This window comes from Coenobita brevimanus, chromosome 1, assembly GCF_032717465.1.
Source record: "Coenobita brevimanus isolate Jiangsu-jjx chromosome 1, ASM3271746v2, whole genome shotgun sequence".
Classification (NCBI taxonomy): Eukaryota; Metazoa; Arthropoda; class Malacostraca; order Decapoda; family Coenobitidae; genus Coenobita; species Coenobita brevimanus.
This window is the reverse complement of record NC_136954.1, coordinates 23,648,465-23,668,655: the sequence shown is the minus strand read 5'-3', so window position 1 is coordinate 23,668,655 and position 20,191 is coordinate 23,648,465. Positions and strand designations below refer to the sequence as shown.

Below are 20,191 nucleotides of genomic sequence, written 5' to 3'. Positions count from 1 at the left end.
CACACACACACACACACACACACACACACACACACACACACACACACACACACACACACACACGATACTTTTACCCAAGCCACATTGGTTAATTTACGTCCTCTTCCCATCAGTCTGTCTGTCTGTCTGTCTGTCTGTCTGTCTGTCTGTCTCTCTCTCTCTCTCTCTCTCTCTCTCTCTCTCTCTCTCATTTTTACACCCATCGCACATACATCCCCCAAACTGGTAGTTACATTCCCAATACCTCTCTCCAGATTCCTTTATCTCCTTCCCCCAAACACACACTTTTGACTTTTACATATTTTTGTCTCTTCGGATAAACTGTTATTCTTTAAGTGGCCTTGAAATATTTCGTAACACTTCCTCCTCATCGATTTATTTTGGATACAGGTACTATACCTCAATATCCTCTAGTATGTTATTGATGCAAACTATGTGGGTATTAACATAATATATTTACCGAACAAGATAATGCTACTGGGCACTGTGCAAAGTAAATCGGGTGTTACGAAGCCTCCCATGATAAGTAAAACACGGCCAATAACATGCTGTTACCTTGCTGGGAGAATTAGAACAAAATATATTAATTTGTTCCCCACCCAGGTCAGCTGTGTGATCTTGTTAAAATGTGTTTAGTGATCTGGAAAGTTTGTTATTAAATCTTCACTTCGAAAATACATGTTATTGTTTTTATAATCATTCGTCGATTAATTTATGTGCACAGTGGAGTAAATTCCATTGATGTACCCTTGCACATGTCTTCACATGACTCAGTCCACAAATGTCACATCAGGGTGCTTCATTTTTGCACATACTAAGTAACCAAAAATGATCGCTGAAGCACACTTGATTTTATAGGATTTTTCGCGTTTTTCTGCTATTCCTCCACTGGGTTTCAACTGCTTTTCTTGCCATTCACTTGTTTTTTCCTCCCTCACCGTTCGTACTATCGCACACGTTTTGTAGACCTTCACCCAATACATCCAAGCATCTTAGAGGGATGCATCTTGAAACCTTATCTTGTTCTCTAATCCATAAGTAAGTGTTCTTGCGTTTTATTATAGGCATCACTCTGTAAGTATATATGACCAGATCTGACGAAGAATAACATGCGCTAATGGTAGCAGTTTGAAAGTGCGAGGTATCGTTGAAGAGAATTAGTAGGAGGAGTGAGGCACGGCAGACGTGAGTAAGTATGGAGAATGAGTCAGGAAAAACGTAAGACAGGATGAAGGTTGAAATAAAGCAAAAGTGAGATAACGCCAAGAAATGAGGGTAGAAGGAGGCAGGGAGGCGTTAGGGAAAGAGTAATGTATAGTGATGTTAGGCAGGGAGGGAGTGGGACCCAGTGGCGTGACAGAAGACCACAGTATGGCAGGCTAACGCTTGGCAAGGTAGGGGTGAGACAGGGTAGCAGAGTAGTGTTAGGCAGAACACGGGTGAAGTAAGGTGGTGTTGGGCAGGACAAGGACGAAAAAGGGTGGTGTTTGGTAGGGCATGGGTGGGCCAGAGTGGTGTTAGAAAGTGCAGGAGGAAGGCATGGTGATGTTAGGCAGGGCAGTCGTGGTTCATGATGGTGTTAAACAGGACAGGGATGAAGTAAGGTGGTTTTGGGCAGGGCAGGGGTGAGGCAAGGTGGAGTTAGAAAGTGTAGGTGGGAGGTATGGTGATGTTAGGCAGAGAAGAGGTGAGGCAAGATGGTGTCACACAGGACATGGATGAAGTAAGGTAGTGTTAGGCAGAACGGGAGGCAAGGAGGGTGGTGTTAGGAATGGAAGCATCAGGTGCACTCATGGATGATTAACAGAAAAATCTTAACAGTATACGGGGTTTGCTAATGGAATTCGAGGAGGTTAATCCAGTGCACATCCTGCTCCTTGATTTCAGTCTAATACACCTTTTGCTCCATTTTTCTCATTGCTGTTTCCAGTTTCAGTCCTTAGCAACCATACCTTCCTTTCACCTTCATACTCTCCCATCCTTTTCCTTAACATTGCTCTGTACTATTCAAATGGGAATCCTCCTCTTCGAATTTGCTATCTTCTTTCAAAATATTGTTCATCCTTTTACTTAATTCAACCTCATACTCTTCCTCCGTTCCGTTTATATTGCTCTGTACTAGTAAAATGACTATCCTCCTCCTCCATTTATGCCTCTTCCTAAATTATATTCCACCTTCCTTTCTCTCCCAGTATTTTTTACAGCTTTCCTTTGTTCTGTCCCGTTCTTTTCCCCTTCCCAGTCGCCATCCCTCGTGCCTCAGTGTTACCCGTCCCTTGGCCTATTACGTGTGCTCTGAACACGAGAGCACAATATATATTTTCTTCTCTTATTCGTTTGTCGCGGGCATCGGAAGAATTAATCTCCTAAGTGTCTGCCACAGAAGACTTGAAAACTGATAATGTGTGAGGTAAAAGGTTATGAAAGACATAGTTCACAAGCAATTCTGTAATAGAATAAGCATCCAAAATGTATACATCAAGATATTACACCAAATGAAATCAAATATGTAAGATAAAATAGGATCAGACAACTACCTATTCAATACAGTTACTATAATTTCGATCACGCATATAAAATGACTGTTAAAGTGTGATCATTGAAAATCTGACCCTGTGGCTCCCCTTCAAGATATGTGGTTAGTTGGGCTCATTTGCATTCCACCTGCTCACTTCACTCGGCCTTTGAAACATTATCATGAACTATTACATCCACTTGTATTTAATACAGCCACACTAAACGAGGACAAAGTTTATGTTTTCAGATTTTTGTTTTTAGCTTTGGAATTGGGTTGTTGCCCGTAGGCCTGTATATGTGTTATCCTGTAATCGGGCTGCAGCCAAAACTGCCATACCCGTACATATAATTCTGTTGACACTTATAGCGATAGTACCGACTAAATGTAATCCTGGGGCAAATTATGTACGAGGAGAAAAACTGTGGATCCACTCATAACGTACTGGGATGTTAATTTTTTTCTTATATTAAAGTATTCGTCGCATATTATAGCACGCAATTATTGCGCTGATTCCATCACCCTACATTGTTTTAACTCCATAATCTGTCTCCCGTGTAACTCGGCTTGGTAGGTTCGTAGCCCATAACTCAAGCATTTCTCTCTCTCTCTCTCTCTCTCTCTCTCTCTCTCTCTCTCTGCAGGAGTTTGATGTAGTGGATCGCGTTGCCCTCTCTCACCACCTGTTCACATCCACAGTATTCCAACAGTAGCATAAAAAAAATCGTGTAAGGTTCACACAGTTTATACAAGAAACCAAAAGGAACACTCTAAACTTCACACAAATGGAAAGACTGATGTAACTCTCAACAAGTATCATCCCCTTGAATCCCGTGATGTAATTATTTTATTTTATTCTTGCTATCTCCAAACGCTTTTTTAAACTTAGGAAATGCCCCTGGTACTGAAGGGGTAAATGGAGGTCATATCTAATCCCTACAGTTCAGTGAGTTGACTGAAATCGTCTGGCAACAGAAAAAAAAAAGAATAAAGACATCACTATACTGAATGACCTCTAACATTTTTTTTATTTTTTACAGAGATTAATGGCAGATCCTTAGGAGGTGTCGAAAGCACTGTAGCACAGGTAGTAGGATTTGTCCGACTGTCTTGTTACTTCCTATAATATAGAGCAAACATTAAGCAAAGACTGATAACTAAACAACAACTGCAACACAAGAAGCAGTTGTTGGGGTTACGTTTTCATCAGTGATAAATAGTTTGTTGAAAACGGTGAGGGAAACATTTGCGATTACATAATAAAATCAATATCATTTCAACACACAGTTGCACACGAAAAATACCAATTAGGCTACCTTACTACAGTACCCTCTGGAAGAAGCAGCAGTACACAAATACTGTAGTAAACACACTGTAAAGTAAGAAATACAAGAGTTTAAAGTGAGAAACTAATGTTTCGTGTGTGTGTGTGTGTGTGTGTGTGTGTGTGTGTGTTTACATTATATTTTGCTGCAGTTCTTAGCAGACAGGTAGTGACCTAGTTGAAGACATTAGAGACGGAGATGAAGGCTGTGCTTAAGTGTAGCTGTTTAAATCTTCCAGAGATGACCAGAAGCATTATACAAATAAAATGCTGTTAGAAATGAATATTGGTGTATTGGACTACGGTAATCTTTAGCTTCGGGAGAAGAATATTGGTGTATTGGACTATGGTAACCTTTAGCTTCGGGAAAAGAATATTGGTGTATATGACTATGGTAACCTTTAGCTTCGGGAAAAGAATATTGGTGTATATGACTATGGTAACCTTTAGCTTCGGGAAAAGAATATTGGTGTATATGACTATGGTAACCTTTAGCTTCGGGAAAAGAATATTGGTGTATATGACTATGGTAACCTTTAGCTTCGGGAAAAGAATATTGGTGTATATGACTATGGTAACCTTTAGCTTCGGGATCTCTTGCATCCCAAAAGGAGTAGTCTGGGATTGTCTTTTACCATTTTGAATTTTCTTTTGTAGGTTTTGATGCTTTTGAATTTAATTTTGGCTTAACACACAATTGTAAAACAGCCTCATCAAGCTACTACCTTTAGGAAATATCTCCGCTACAGAAAGTATAAGAAAGTGGAGGAAGGACACTGCTGATGAAGTAAGCTGGTGCTGATAGTGATCTTGAATCTTCTGAACGATATGACCAGTTCGGCATACTAGTCCAAGTCGGCGAAGTAAAGCTGCAACAGGAATTATAGGTATTAGACAGTATGATCAGTAACATAATATTAGATTATGTTATAGCTTTACCGGCACAGAATTAGTTAATGTTACCAATTTAAAAAAGAAAATCAACAGTCCATGTGCGACATTCCTGAATATATGTATGGTAGATTCTCTCGTAACTATAAACTGTTCTTGTGGGAAGGTAAAGGCAAGACGAGTACAGTCTTCTCATGCCTCTTGTTCTTTCTCCAGTAAAATAAATAAAAAAATAAAAAAATAAAGATAATAACAGAATAAATATAGTTACAAAGAGAATTGTCGTAAGATTATATATACTGTGTATATATATTCTTTCTCTGCAGGAAACATAAGCTAGTAAAGGAGGGTTCAGAATATTCTTTTGTATCCAGTTCTTCGTATAAAAACAGATCTAAGTTACAACATGGAATCAGTCGTAAATATGTTTAAGAATCCGGCTCCAAAATACGGCACATTTCCCATTCAGTTCCACGTTTACAGGTAAGCTTCAAGTTTCAGGCAGTTTTACAGGTAAGCTTCAAGTTTCAAGCAGTTTCTTTAAATCCAAAAACCTTGTTCATAAATTTTCTAGCTTCCTTATTCCATACTATTTCTCCTTTAAAGAGGTAAATCCAGTCGGATATAAACAAACAGAGCAATGCCACGTTCTTCGAAACTTGAAGCCTGGTTTTGAACGCGTAACTTGAGTGAACCACACATGTGAAAAAGAGCTCACCTGGGAACAATGACTTACCTGGGAAAAGAAATCACCTTGGAAAAAGTAGGAAAGAGAACTCACCTGGGAAGAATACCTCATCCTGGAAAAAGAACTCGCCTGGGAAAAAGAACTCACATCGGAAAAAGAACTCACCTGGCGGCTACCGAGAGACTGAGCAGGACGGTAGTTGTCAACCAGGGCATCTGCGTTGGCGTCCTTCAAGGTGCGGAACTGTGCCATCTGCAGGGGTAAAGCCACACTTCACCATGTTAGTCTTGCTAACCACAGACTATTTTATACGGCCGTTGAAAATAAAAAAGACCATTCAAAGTTTTTAAAATCCTGAATGAAGCACAAAGGCGTCTGACCCCTTTATTGTGATGACGTCTTACTTATTTTTTCTTGCTACCTAGGAAGACCTCTTGTACTGAAAGGATTAATGAAGGCTATATCTGACATCTTCAGTTTCAAGAGCCATTCCTTAGCCGAGTACAGACGTTTTGTGGCAGCATGGATAAATGAGAAACGACTTCATTGTACTGAAGGAACTAAATGCTCGATCAAGAATGACGGCACAAAAGAAGATAGAAAATGAAGAGTAAGAGGATGTGTAAATTGTCATTATACTCGTTTTACCTTCACTTGGCCCACATGTTAGTCTTTTTGCAGCCTACAGTATTTCACATAGTTCAGCAAGCAGAACAGACAATGCTGCACGAAAGTTACTCTATTGGTACAGCTAAGCAGTCAGGCAGGAGAGATGACAATTTTAGGGTAAGTTAGAGGTAAAACAGTTTAGGAGAATATATTTACTCTTATCTCCTCACCTGTGCGGCCGATATGTGTAGTTTGTCATCGAAGACCGTCCACACTACCACCTCGTTGCAGGGCGGTGTGGTCAGAGAGCCTAGGTAGCGGTAGAACTTCTTCCTGTTGTTGGGTAGGAAGGTTGACAGCGGGATGGGGTGAATGGCGACCTCTTGACCTGATGGTAAAGGAACGAATGTGAAGGAATTGTGTTTGCCCATATCTTCACGGAAATAACGAAAGCATGTAACACTCTCTCTCTCTCTCTCATGATATGAACTTGATGTAGTGCAACCACCCGACGAAGATGTCTGTATTAAGAAACAATAGTAAAGAGGTTAGCAGTAAATCTAAGCAGAAATATCTAATGTGATACACGAAACAAAACCCACCAGTTCTGTATTAGATTGTAACAAGTACAGTTAGAGGTTTGAGTCACACAAAGCATCGAGTTCCGTGATAAACAAAACAGCACAAAGTATCACCTGGCAGCGTGATGTTGGCAAGCCCTGTTATAAGTCCTGCGAGTGCTGGGTTGTCTTGCGCTGTGATGGTAAACATGACCCCGAGTACCGCCAGACCGTCCTCGTACAAAACGGCCGTTGCTGTGTCGTTGTAAACCTTCCTGTAATGCACCAGGTGCACCTCGCACGGGTACCTAAGAGGAGAGAGCATGCAATATTATAATCTCTCTCTCTCTCTCTCTCTCTCTCTCTCTCTCTCTCTCATGCTACTTCAGGCCATTAAGTTTCATATCCATTTGAGACGAACCAACTAATATTCCGCAAGCGGAACCATCTTCTCCAGTCATCATATTGATCTTCTGCTTATCCTGTCATACTGTTTTACCCCTTGTGTGTGTGTGTGTGTGTGTGTGTGTGTGTGTGTGTGTGTGTGTGTGTGTGTGTGTGTATTTATCTCCCCCTACCATCATACGCAGATCTTCCGCCATGTCTATCATACCGCCTCTTCCCCTTATTTCATTCATTTCTCCTCATGTCAGCATACTTAATCAGTGTCCTCTATATATCACAGTGTTTCGTCCCGTGGTTTCCATTTTTCCTGCTGTCATCATACTTATTCTTCTGCCTCCGTTATCACTCTGCCTCATCACCTTTGTTTCCATCATGGAAGCGAGCTAACCATGGCTCACTGACTCAACCCAGTCTACCATCCACCATACCAAGCCCTCTCAGTGTGGTCTAAGCTCTGCCTTCATGTTTCAGTTTTTCTTGCCTGTCATCCTTCATCCTCTCCTGCCTGAGGTACTTTATTGCCTAACAACAACCTAACCCCGTCTCCGACATGATCTCTTTCTTAACTCTTCGTTACTCCATCCTATCCACTACCATACTCCACCCTAAATACTGCCATACTTCACCTTAACCACTGCCATACTCCACCTTAACCACTGCCTTTCTCCATACTCCATCCCAACCACCGCCGTATTCCACCCAAACTGCCGCAAAAATGTATCCTGACCGCCGCAACACTCCACGTCACCCTCTGCCTTACTCCACCCTAATCATCGTCTACCTCCCAACTTACCTGTTGTGTCGGATGAGATGCTCCGAGCCAACGGGGTTATTGGATCCCCAGTGGAAATGAAGCTGCGCGAACTCATATTCGCCGTTGAGATTCCCGCCACGCACGTAGGGTCTGATCGGCATGTCCACTGTGATCATGGCTGCCAGTAAAGAAATAGCTGTTTTAGGAAATCCGAATAATCAGCTTGGGAGGTTTATTGAGGAATCTCTGTCAGTTTACTAATCGATTAGCTCTAAAATCTGGCCCTCCAAACCTACCAGTGTGAGTTATGATTCTTGCTGATGAAAATGTGGATAGTAATCTGCGTGTCAGCATTTCCTGATTAGATTACGTTAGCGTACGTAAGAACCAAGTGAGAGGCTGAGAACAGCGGTCGTGCTACGGTCACTAGCAAAATTGGCCGAGGAAGTGTTTTTGCAGTCACTATGTTTTCATCTGACGGAGCTGGACCATACACACAAACACTATGCTGTGGTTGCATGAAGTGCGATAGGCCGTACTCATGAGGTAGCAATGAGCCTTCTTGGTCACTGGTCAAATCAACCCTTTTATGAGGCTACACTTGGCCATCAACGGAGCAAAACCGAAATCGAGATCATTGTCAGATGAAAACAAACTGACCATGTCTTCAGAGTATGAAAGTTAGCCGTAAAGAATAACCTAGGACACCTCACTGGATTTCACAACTCCATGAAGGAACTATATCCTTTTTACATTAACCTGACCCAGATTTTCGTCCTTTTACAGCTTATTTCACGTAGGTTACCAGAGGTAAGAGGCAGTTATACGCCTCTACAGTACGTCCTTTCCATAGCACATTTTCGTGACTAGCATCGTATTTCAATGATAAGTTTTTGCAACTCGGCATTCAAGATTGAGAGAATCCGAGAGATGCCAGTTTTAGACCAGGTTAGAGTAAAAGCAGTATAAGCGTACCTGAGTGTCCATTATTCGTGACTTTGACTGATGTTGGCATAACGTTGTAGTTGAAGAACTGGAAGGGATTCCATGTCGTCACCCTATTCCCGTTGTAGAGATCAATAGGAGACTGGCGCTGATATCCGCAAAAGGGGTAATGCTTTGCCCAATACCGCGGACCTGAAGGGTGATACTGTAGGTCAATATGTGTGTGTGTGTGTGTGTGTGAGAGAGAGAGAGAGAGAGAGAGAGAGAGAGAGAGAGAAGGAAAATGGGGGTCATGAGAGTTGGAACAGGCGAGTCAGCAAGAATAACCCATTATGAAAAAAAATTTTCCCCATAAGCTGCATCAGGTCTTTCAGGTCATGTAAAATTAATTCAGGATCCCTACTTGCACAAGATATCAAGTCAGGTCGACACAATGCTTTCACATCATGCTTCTTATCCTTGCTTTGGAACCCTGTAGCAGGGAACATACTTACAAGGTTTGTGTAATGCCAGAGTCTGTCATCCAGAAGTTTAATCTTGAAACACCACCACTTGTATGCCTCCACGAGCATTCCTGTTTATTCGCACTCTCCAATATGCGGGTAAAAATAAAAATCTAAACATAAACCTCACTCCATCCCCATTAACCGACTCTTGTCTCCTAGCCTGGAACCCTCTTTGCTCCTTCCTCCCTATGAATGATCTATGAATTTATTTGCTCAGCTGAGATGATGCAGGCGTGGACTATCTTATTTCCACGTGTCCTCCACGAGGGAATGTAAGTGGGACAGCCGCCCATTCTCTGAATGTGCGCACGGTCCAGATTGCCCATTCACGGATGTCAATACTTCCCCAGGCCCAGACCCGCATAATCGGCCATGTGGCGCAGGACACGGTGCTGCTGTAGCTGTGAAAGTGCCTTCATAATCGTCTGTTGACTTATGGAAAGCTTTCCTTATTTATATTCTGGAATATTTCTAAGAACCAGACTGTGTCAACCACTTGCTATTTTCGGGATCGTGGCGCATAACTCTTGTAGGATATGTATCTCCTGAATTTTGTACTTGTTTTCTTTATAACCCCTTTCTTTTAAATATTTGCAGATGAATCTGACCAATTTTCTGAAAGTTTTCCAAGGAGGCTATGTAACAGGAACAACAGGGTAGCCTCACTGTCTCTTATGAGTGATAGCAAGTCAAACATAATATCTCCATGTCCAGCGTAAGTCAGTATCTCAGTCGTCAGTCAGTCACCTATACTGCTATCTCACACGCAGTACAACCTGGACAACCCCTGGTATTGTCCTAGCGTTAAGTTCATTGCTGGCTGGCTTCCGGCTGTTTGTTGCCTTTGGTCAATTCGTTAAAACAATTTCAACCAGTCTTTTGTTCATATTTGTTCCCAAGTGTTTTCTTTGGGTAGTTCTTAACATATACTTTGTTACTTACCGGTGTGACCTTCGTAGCTCCAGTGGAATTCATTTGAACCTCCCTCCTCCTCATCATCATCATCATCCCCATCACCTGTGGGTGGGAGGCAAGAGGGACCGTCAGTAGTTTTTTCGGAGGTATAATTCGCGCCAGGATTGACAGTCTTGTGATGCGAGGTCGCGAGAATATATATTTTTTTTTTAGCATGAAAGTAATCTATTAATGAAATTGATGTACTCAGATATCCAGCCCACTACCATGATATACCGAACGCAGTTCAAAATGTTCTTAGGTGGTTACAAATGCGCAACAATCAATCATGGGGTTTGAAAATAAACAAATTTATTTCTGTTCTAAAACAATTTACCCACAGATGAAGACCTTTGTCCTCTGTAACTCCTTAAATTTTTATTGAGAAACAGGCCAAAAACTTTATCCAACGATCCCGAGCGTGTTCTGCAGAATAAGCTTATCTTGGGTGATCACGGTTTTCAGAACCAAGATATCAGTACCAGATAAGCGATTTCTGTTATTACTTTGGAATCATAGGTGCCTTCTGCTGCGCTGTGATTTCATCTCTGAAGTGGTAATTGTCTAAAATGAATTCTACAAACATTTTCAATCAACCTCAATAAGTGAGGCGGTGACTGAATTGGCAGAGAGGTTGCCTGCAGTCCTACCGGACCCAGGTTCTAATCCCCGCTTGGGCAGGGAACAGCTTAAGGATTTGAATTTCGCAAAAGCAGACTTTACTTATCTACTGAAGACCCGCCGACATGTCATAAAAATACCCCCGCTAATACCAGTACACCAGTCCTGTATGAGACAACCCTAGCATGTATTCAGTATGGACGGTGAGTGTTAAGACCGAAGTGGTGACATGTGGAGGTGTATGGTATGTAGGAGGACTAATGGACCTTGGGAGCAGGCTGTGAAGCCTATGCCTAGAGTCGGACACATTTGAAAACAAATTAAAGCAACAATTACCGTTTCTCTGTTGAATATAGTTAGGCCTATACTGAAATGAAACTACACAGCCAACATCATTTGTTATCTGAAAAATAAGGAAACATTTATTAACGTTCTAAAAGTTAAGTCAAAGACGGATCACGGTATGGAATATCCTTTACATGGCTCATCTCTGCTTTGAACATTGATTACGTTCTGATGCTGTAAAATGTGTTGATGTTGTTATAAGGGATTAGATATTAGGCCACTTCCAACCTCTTCAATCCAAAGGGATCCCTCAAAAACCGCACATAATATTATTATCAGGCAGTAAAAAGAAAGAAGAAAGTTCGCGGATTGATGTGATTATATATTCCATACCTTACAGACTGCATCAGAATTATTTTAAACTATATCAGATATGAGCATTGATCTGTCATATATTCAATAGCTATTGCTGCTGCTTTTGATGATGATGATGATGGTTGATAATTATGATGATGATGCAGATGATTGCCAGCTCCATGTTACTAGTATGTATACCGTACATACAAACACCACCACCGTTACTAACCCCAAACACGGATCATTTGCAAAATACCCACATTATCATCATATTATCTTTGCGTCACTGTTCAGTCATAAAATGAACACCAGTAACGGGCATAAAATGAACACCAGTAACGGGCTGAAACAGGAACTTGGAGCTCTGTACTACTTTACTCTAACCTGGCCTAAAATTTCCTTCTCTCCATTTTGAATGCTGAGTTGTAAAAATAGATTAACACTTAAATATGATATTAATCACGATGATGCGTTATGAAAGTGTGCGGAACCGTAGTATTATCTTTTTCACCAGCTGACCTACGTGGAATAAGCTGCAAAATGAGGAAAATACGGACGAAGTTAAGGTAAAAAGAGTATAGTAACACAGAAATAAACTTGAAGGACCCGTAAAAATGTCAGCACTTAAGACATTTATTATTTTAGGGAAGTGCATAACCAAACAATAATGCAGCCGTGCTCGCTGACACTTCCCTCAGAGAACGTCCTCAGTAGCCCAGGCATCAAAGAAGTCACTGCGTTGCATCTTTATCACTGCGGTAGAATGGAAGCGCAAAATAATGGCGCAGAGACGGAATATGAAAAGTACTAACACAGGCATGATATACTGGTAGCGTAGCGTTACAAAAGTAAATAAATAAATAAATAATGAATAGGCGCTATCAGTTAAATATTCTGATGTACCAAACAAAAGACCCGAAACTTCTAGACAACTGTGAAAAAAAAATCGAACTCTACTAATCCTTATTCGAAGTAATTATTCGATAGGCTGTCTTGTTCTTCATATCAGAGGCAAGCTCATTCAGTAACACAAAAGAGAGCCTTTGCTACCATAAGATTAAAAAATTAAATCACACTTCATGATCCGAAAAGCTGTTCAGTTCTGAAAATTCAAATCAACCATCGAAAGCACTGGATAATATCAGTGAAATTAGTCATAATGTCAGCTTACGTTTATTTATTATGTTTGACTTGAGTGGAGCAGATTCATAGTGCTGCACCACAGCAGACTGAGCAGGTGGTGGTAATGCGAGATAGAGTGTGGTGATGCCGATGAGTAGTAAGAGCCTCATGTTGTGCTGCGGGTGTCGGGCTGGATAGCAATCACACCTGCGGGTAGGTAAGAACAGGAGTGAACACGGGGATATATATATATATATATATATATATATATATATATATATATATATATATATATATATATATATATGTGTGTGTGTGTGTGTGTGTGTGTGTGTGTGTGTGTGTTTGTTCCCATCTTGGTGTAAACTACAGTCAACGTCAAAACATCGAGCATCACAAAAACACCGAAAAATAAATAAAATATACAAAAATTAATTAAAAACAACAGCAGCAGGACGCCCCATACTACCTCCACTTCACCTGGCCATCGCCAAGCCATTCACTGTCGGCCACATCAAACACTGGCTCTCACCCTACGACAGTCATTTAAGGTAAAGTTTGAATAATTCTGCTGATGCAGATTCATATGTAGCACTTTTGTTTGTCTGTATCAGTAACATTTACTCCACGAAAGTCGAGCAGAAAAATAATTGTCTGAAATTTGATATATGTATTAATCCACCGAGAAAAAGAAAATATTATACCTTTACGTCTGATATCCTCAATTCAACACATCCCACACTTTCAGATAACGTACAGTACCTGTCGGTCGAGGCTAATAATTTGCTTAAACACACACACACACACACACACACACACACACACACACACACACACACACACACAGGCTACACCAGCACGAACACTGTTGAAGCGAGAGTTGAGGTAGATGAGACTTCCTGGCTCCACCCTTTGCAGTTTCCCCAGTTCATTGCCACCAGCCAGTTATCTTTACCTGCTACTGTGCCCCCCTCCCCCAGCCCACCCTCTTTTAAAAAAATAAATAAATAAAAATACAAAGAAGAAAGACATGTATCCAAAGCTCTTATGCCAACCTCCATTCATGTTATTGTATATACTTTTATGGTGATTGTGCGGCTGTGAGGTAAGGGTATATGGGATGTGTGTGTGTGTGTGTGTGTGTGTGTGTGTGTGTGTGTGTGTGTGTGTGTAATTGAGGGAGAAGGTGGGGTTGAGGGTGAGTGTGTGTGTGTAAGGATGGAGGTGGGATGGGGATAAGGGTGAGAATATGGATGAGAGAGAGAGAGAGAGAGAGAGAGAGAGAGAGAGAGAGAGAGAGAGAAGGGGGGTGGGATAAGAAGTGGTGGAAGAGACGCTGTGAATGAAATGGTGCGATCACATAATAATACACGATTTTGATTAGGCCTGAATGATAATTTTTTGTTACAGATACGATTACATCTAATGTAATCGTGACTTGAATCATAAGTACATTTAATATACATTATTGACCCTGAGAAAATATGGTCTAGAGGTACGGTGGCTTTAGTTTTTCTTCATGATGAAATTCATAATATATGGCTTGCGTTTGAACAACACTACTTACAGTTGTGAAAAAGAATCTTCATAGATGGCGACGTTATTTTTTTTTCCATAGATATAGGTAAAGTGGAGTCCGGCATTGAAATCTGTGTATTTGTAATAATGAGATAAAGTGCTGGAAGGGTAAACAGGATTAGGCCTAATGATGAATCTGCATCTCATTAACTAGATGTTTACTTAAATTTTTTGACTGACTTCTCGCAAATGTTAATGGGTTTAGTCTCAGCGTCATGTATATGGATCTATGGCAGACAGCACTCTCAGTACCGTCTCTCATTCTACAGTCATATATAGGATATCTCACTTATGAGGGAAGATTTGACTGTAAGCCTCACTCCAGTTGTTTATATATATATATATATATATATATATATATATATATATATATATATATATATATATATATTTTACTCCATTCCGGTAATGACAGTCTCATTCATTCACCACAATTACTGTTTTCTATATTAATTTTCTCCTCTTTCCTCAGTTTCTAAGAAACAAAATTCCATCTTTTTATCACCGATTGCTGAGCTTTTTTTCTCAACTTGTCCCTCTTACTTATATTTCTCCAACTTGCATTTTTCATTTCCTATCGGTCGTTTTAAACTCGTCCATCACTGTTTCCACCTGAAAGTAATTCAGTCGTTTTCTAATCTATATTCTACGTGCCTGTGTTTCAGTGCCATTTAAGTTGACGGTATATGGAGGTACAACGTGAACTCTGAAGGAAAGTGATAGCCTACTAGCAGGCTTGATCGAAATGAGATGAAGATGGTAAGGTAGATGTGCATTATTCTCTTGACTATCAGAATAAGGCGTTTAGAGTGTCTGTAGAGTGAATGTACTGTCTATGTGATGCATACTTGTCAGCCGAAGTGGATTGGCCACGTGAAGAAAATGGGCGGCTAGACCTAGGTAAAGAAATCCGAGTATAAATCCTGAAAGTGGGGAATTTAGGACAAGAAGACCGAATGATGGCTTCTGGATAAAAATGACAAAACTGAGGCTCTGCAAAACATCGTGCAGCATGGTCCCCAGACGAATAAAACTGACACATGTACGTACAGGAATTACAAGTTTAAAGCTCTTGTCTGTCACCACACCTCTTGTATTATATGGTATTTTAATATTTTTAGAAACGGAACCATTTCGAGGAACGGATTTGCCCGCCTTATCTCTCACTATTTTCGGACGTTAGGTTATTTACTCCTGTATACCTTAGCGATTTTAGCGAAGTCACACCAGGTCAGACCAGATCGCACCCCACAACACGCCATACCACCCTCTCACACCGCACAACACATCATACCACCTTCTCACATCACACAACGCACCATAACACTCTCTTACATCACACAACACACCATAACACCCTCTCACACAGCACAACACCATACAACCCTCTCACATCACAAAACACCATACCACCGTCTCACATCACACAACACACCATACCACCCTCTCACACCACACAACACACCATACCACCCTCTCACACCACGCTACACATCGTTCTCCCACACCACACCACAGCAAGGGCATTAACCGAAGGACCCTGAAGCTCCCTGATTTGGTGCTTCTGTACTTGCCATGAAGCAGTGCAGTGCGTCAGTGCTGATGCTCTTCGGTCTTTGTGATGATTTAACACATAGTCTTCAAAACTATTGTTTGTATGATATGCAATACAATAACACCATTACAAATACTAGACGGGGGTATGGTGCCGAACACAGCTTTTTAAAAAAATAGTTTTGAAGGCTTACAGCATCATAATTTAAATTATTATTGAATGTACGTAATTATATTGACAGATTATATAATAGATAAATATATCAGTGAAATTCGGTTGTTTTCTTATCCACAAATTTTGTTCACTTAAAGGAAATTTTGCCTGGCAACCAGTCAGTTTCTTTAACCCCGTAGGGCCCAATGTCCCATGGGGTGATGGTTCGGGTCATTTTCAAAACATGAGTAGAGAGGGAACTCCAAAGTAGGGATACGTAAGATTAACGACTATTAGTCAATAGGTGAAGGACGGTACGCTAAGTACTTTGCCCACAAAACCTCACGTGCAGCAACCTTGGATTTATTAGGGTTGAGTATACCATCACTGCTTAAAAGAAATGGTGAACAACGAATCTAATGAACATAAAAAGGGACATTACCGATAGCCGCACCCACGCCAACCGTATCCAGCACCCGAACCCATGGCAAAGGGTAAGACGTCCTTTTTCTTTGAACACATCCCTCAGACACACCACAGATGCACACTACACACACCTCATACACACTTCAGACACACCTCTGTGGGTACTGCGAAAATTAATGGAAGTGTGAACCTCATGAAACTCTACGGTTGCAACCTGTAAGATTTCATTCTTCAAAAAGATAAAATGACTCATTGAGTGACACAGTTAGGGAAACACTGGGTCTGGCCACCCCTGTAAATGTGCCAAAGTGTAAATCTGGCGTCATGTCGTCGGAGAGGGTGAGTACATGAATAACTGAAAGGGGTGGTCGACTGACTGTTTAATATTTAAAAAAAAAAAAAAAAAAAAAAAAGTTTTATGAGGCTGATAAGTGTTGAAACATAGCTTAATCTACAGGTATACAACACATTTGATTGACAAAATGATATTGTATCAAAATGCTACGATTAAATTCCGATTAAGATTACTTTGGAAAAAATGAATAATCGATTACAGTTGCTTGAAAATTTGTAATGGACTATGACCGATTACAGACTATCATTACTCTATGCCTATGTGTGACATCCAGTCGACCTTACTGTGCTTTGAGAGGTCTCTCTTACTTAAGTGTTAAATGTATAACCTTAAAATCATCTTCGCATTCGTTACACTATCATGTAACTTACTGTATGTGAAGGCCTCTTTTTACATGAGGGCAGACTTAACACTACCTGTCTTCTCCCCCACCTTTCATCCACCCTTGAAATCTGATTTGTCCCCAGTCTCCCAACACGAATGGCTGGATCAGTCTTAGACTAGTGACCGTTACCTGTGCGTGGCTGGAGAGTTACTGCAGCTAACTGAAGCGAAACCAGGAGCATACTTGTATTATATTCACTCGCTATGATTCATGACTTAATGATGATGAGGTGTAGTTGCATGTTTGCACATGTTCTGTTCTAATGAGACTCAGATAAATAACGCGGATATCATGTGGTTTGAGTGAGTTGATTGAAGGTAAATCTTAATCGCCTGATCCCAGCCGAAACTGGCAAGTTAAAGTGAGAAGGAGCACCATGCATCTTAGTGTAGAAACCGGCAGGATATTTTTGTAGAAACAGTCGAAAAGAAAACTTATAGTACCGTAGTGAAACCTGGTAACCATATCACAGTAATTCTGTCCGTTAAGTGTTTCACTAATGACTGAGTGGGATGTGTCTCACACCAACCTTCTCCAATATAGCCTGTTCCTGAAATTCTGAATTATATCACCAGGTAAACTTACTTCACCCATTTGCGACTCCAGTTCCAGACCATTTCCTTCCTGTCGTCTCTTTATTCTTTTCGTCATTCTGCTCTTTTCCTGAGGAATTTATGTCCATTTTATACTACGGACACCAACACAGCACTGCATAATTCAGGTGTTGCCTTACTAAAGCACGACAACTGCACTCATACTTTGGATATCCTGTTATTCACACTTCTAGCAATATATACCGGCACGCTACTTGCCCTATTTCCGGCACTAATACGCTGTTCATTGCAGCTTAAGCCTTTGCTTCATAAATCCCACTCACATTCTGATATACGTTTGTCTATCAAATTGGTAATTAATATCGCCAATAAGGCTGTTGATATTCTGTCTATTACAGTTTTCTATTGTAAATTTCACTGAACAATCCTCTGACCATTTGCATATTGTCATTTTTCTTCCGAAGATATACAGTGTTTTGTCGAGTTAATGTCACGTTCTTTAATACTGTGTCCAGCAAATTTACTGATACCGCTAGTGATCCTTAAGTGTGGATCATCTTACACACACACACACACACACAGATGCATGTATAAACGTTATCGCTCCGCCTACTAAAGGCGGGCGATAATAATAATAATAATAATAATAATAACAACAACTTGGATGTGCAGTGTTCCTAATATTACATATAAAAATTGCAGATCCAAACGTGCCAATATTACGGAGCACTGATATATTAACCACAGAACCGACCACAGCCGTTCCTATCAATACCACTAGACCTTCCCCATAGGTGGCTGTTGTGTATATATACGCAACGACTTATCTTGCTCTCGTGTTACTGAACTAGATTCTTCTGAATTCTCTACACTCTGGCTTCGGCTTTCCTGTCATTCTCTGACTAAATATATCTGTGCTCTTTACTCATCCCCTAATTCTACTGACTATCAAAAATTCTTCGACTATCTTACTTCTACGATGGAACACATTCTATCCATTTCTCCTTTCTCTGAAATCTCCATTCTAGGAGATTTCAATGTTCACCACCACCTTTGGCTGTCCTCTCCTTTCACGGATCCACCTGGTGAACAAGCCTACATCTTTTCTATCCTTAATGACCTAGAGCAGCTTGTACAGCACCCTACCCGTATCCCTGACTGCCTTGGAGAGAGCCCCAACATACTTGACCTCTTCCTCACAACTAATCCTTCGGCTTACTCTGTTAATCTTTTCTCTCCGTTGGGCTCCTCCGATCACAACCTTATTACCTTAACCTGTCCTATCACTCCGGTACGGCCTGTGGACCCTCCAGGGAAGCGTCGTCTGTGGCATTTTGGAGCCGCGGACTGGGAGGCCCTCAGGCAGTACTTCTTTGATTTTCCCTGGAATGATTATTGCTTCCATGGCCGGGAGCCATCTGAGTGTGCCTTGCGCATTACGGAGCTTATTCTCTCGGGCATGGAAGCATACATTCCTTTCTCATATCCTTTGACTAAGGCAAGAAAGCATTGGTTTAATCACGCTTGTTCTAATGCTGTCCGCAACAAGGAGAGGGCCTACAAAAGGTACCGGAGCCAACCCACCCCTGAATCACATCATCTTTACGTTTCTGCCAGGAATCGTGCTAAGTCTGTTCTTCGCTCTACTAAAAATAATTTCATCCATACTAAATGCTCTCAACTCTCCAACTCGAATTCTTCCCGCTCCTTTTGGCACCTTGCCAAAAATCTTTCTAACAACTTTACCTCATCATCCTTCCCTCCTCTTTTCTACTCTAATGGTTCTGTAGCTATTTCTTCTACTGATAAAGCAGATCTCTTCGCACAGAGTTTCTCCTCCAATTTCACCTTAGACGATTCTGGTGCTGTTCCTCCATCTCTTCCCCCTCTGACTTCCTCATGGCTGACATTAAAATTTCTTCAGTTGATGTATTTTCTGCCATTACCGGCCTCAGTACTAACAAGGCATATGGGCCTGATGGGGTCCCTCCTGTTGTTCTCAAGAACTGTGCTTCTGTGCTTACACCCTGCCTAGGCAAACTCTTTCGCCTTTGTCTGTCAACTTGTACCTTTCCTTCTTGCTGGAAGTTTGCTCTCATTCAGCCAGTCCCAAAGAAGGGTGACCACTCCCAACCCTCCAACTATCGTCCAATTCCTTTAACGTCCTGTATTTCAAAAGTTTTCGAGTCAATTCTCAACAGAAAAATTTTAAGGCATCTTTCCTATCACAACCTTCTTTCCGATCGTCAGTACGGGTTCCGTCAGGGACGCTCCACTGGCGATCTTCTCACCTACCTTTCAGACTCCTGGTCATCCTCCTTTCAGGACTTTGGTGAAAGCTTTGCCATTGCACTTGATATCTCAAAGGCTTTCGATCGAGTCTGGCATAAATCTTTAATTTCCAAACTGCCCTCCTACGGTTTCTATCCTTCTATCTGTGCCTTCATCGCTAGCTTCCTTTCTGGTCGTTCTATTGCCGCTGTTGTAGACGGCCATCGTTCTTCTCCTAGATCTATCAACAGTAGTGTTCCTCAGGGCTCTGTCTTATCACCTACTCTCTTCCTTTCATTCATCAATGATCTTCTAAGCTGTACATCTAACCCTATCCACTCATACGCTGATGACTCCACCCTTCACCTTTCCATTCGG

General features: G+C 41.2%; 1 protein-coding gene across 1 annotated transcript in view; it reads right to left on the bottom strand.

Moving 5' to 3' along the window:
• Positions 1 to 4,684: 4,684 nt before the first annotated feature.
• LOC145392305 (putative carbonic anhydrase 3) overlaps positions 4,685 to 20,191 on the bottom strand; it is an 18,214-nt gene continuing 2,707 nt past the window's right edge. Inside the window, exons 2-8 of the mRNA XM_080266754.1 lie at positions 10,140 to 10,214; positions 9,095 to 9,163; positions 7,786 to 7,924; positions 6,723 to 6,862; positions 6,258 to 6,415; positions 5,584 to 5,670; positions 4,685 to 4,708 (exon numbers count right to left, since the gene is read on the bottom strand). Coding sequence (XP_080122880.1) covers positions 4,685 to 4,708; positions 5,584 to 5,670; positions 6,258 to 6,415; positions 6,723 to 6,862; positions 7,786 to 7,924; positions 9,095 to 9,163; positions 10,140 to 10,214 — 692 coding nt within the window. The remainder of the gene's footprint in view (positions 4,709 to 5,583; positions 5,671 to 6,257; positions 6,416 to 6,722; positions 6,863 to 7,785; positions 7,925 to 9,094; positions 9,164 to 10,139; positions 10,215 to 20,191) is intronic.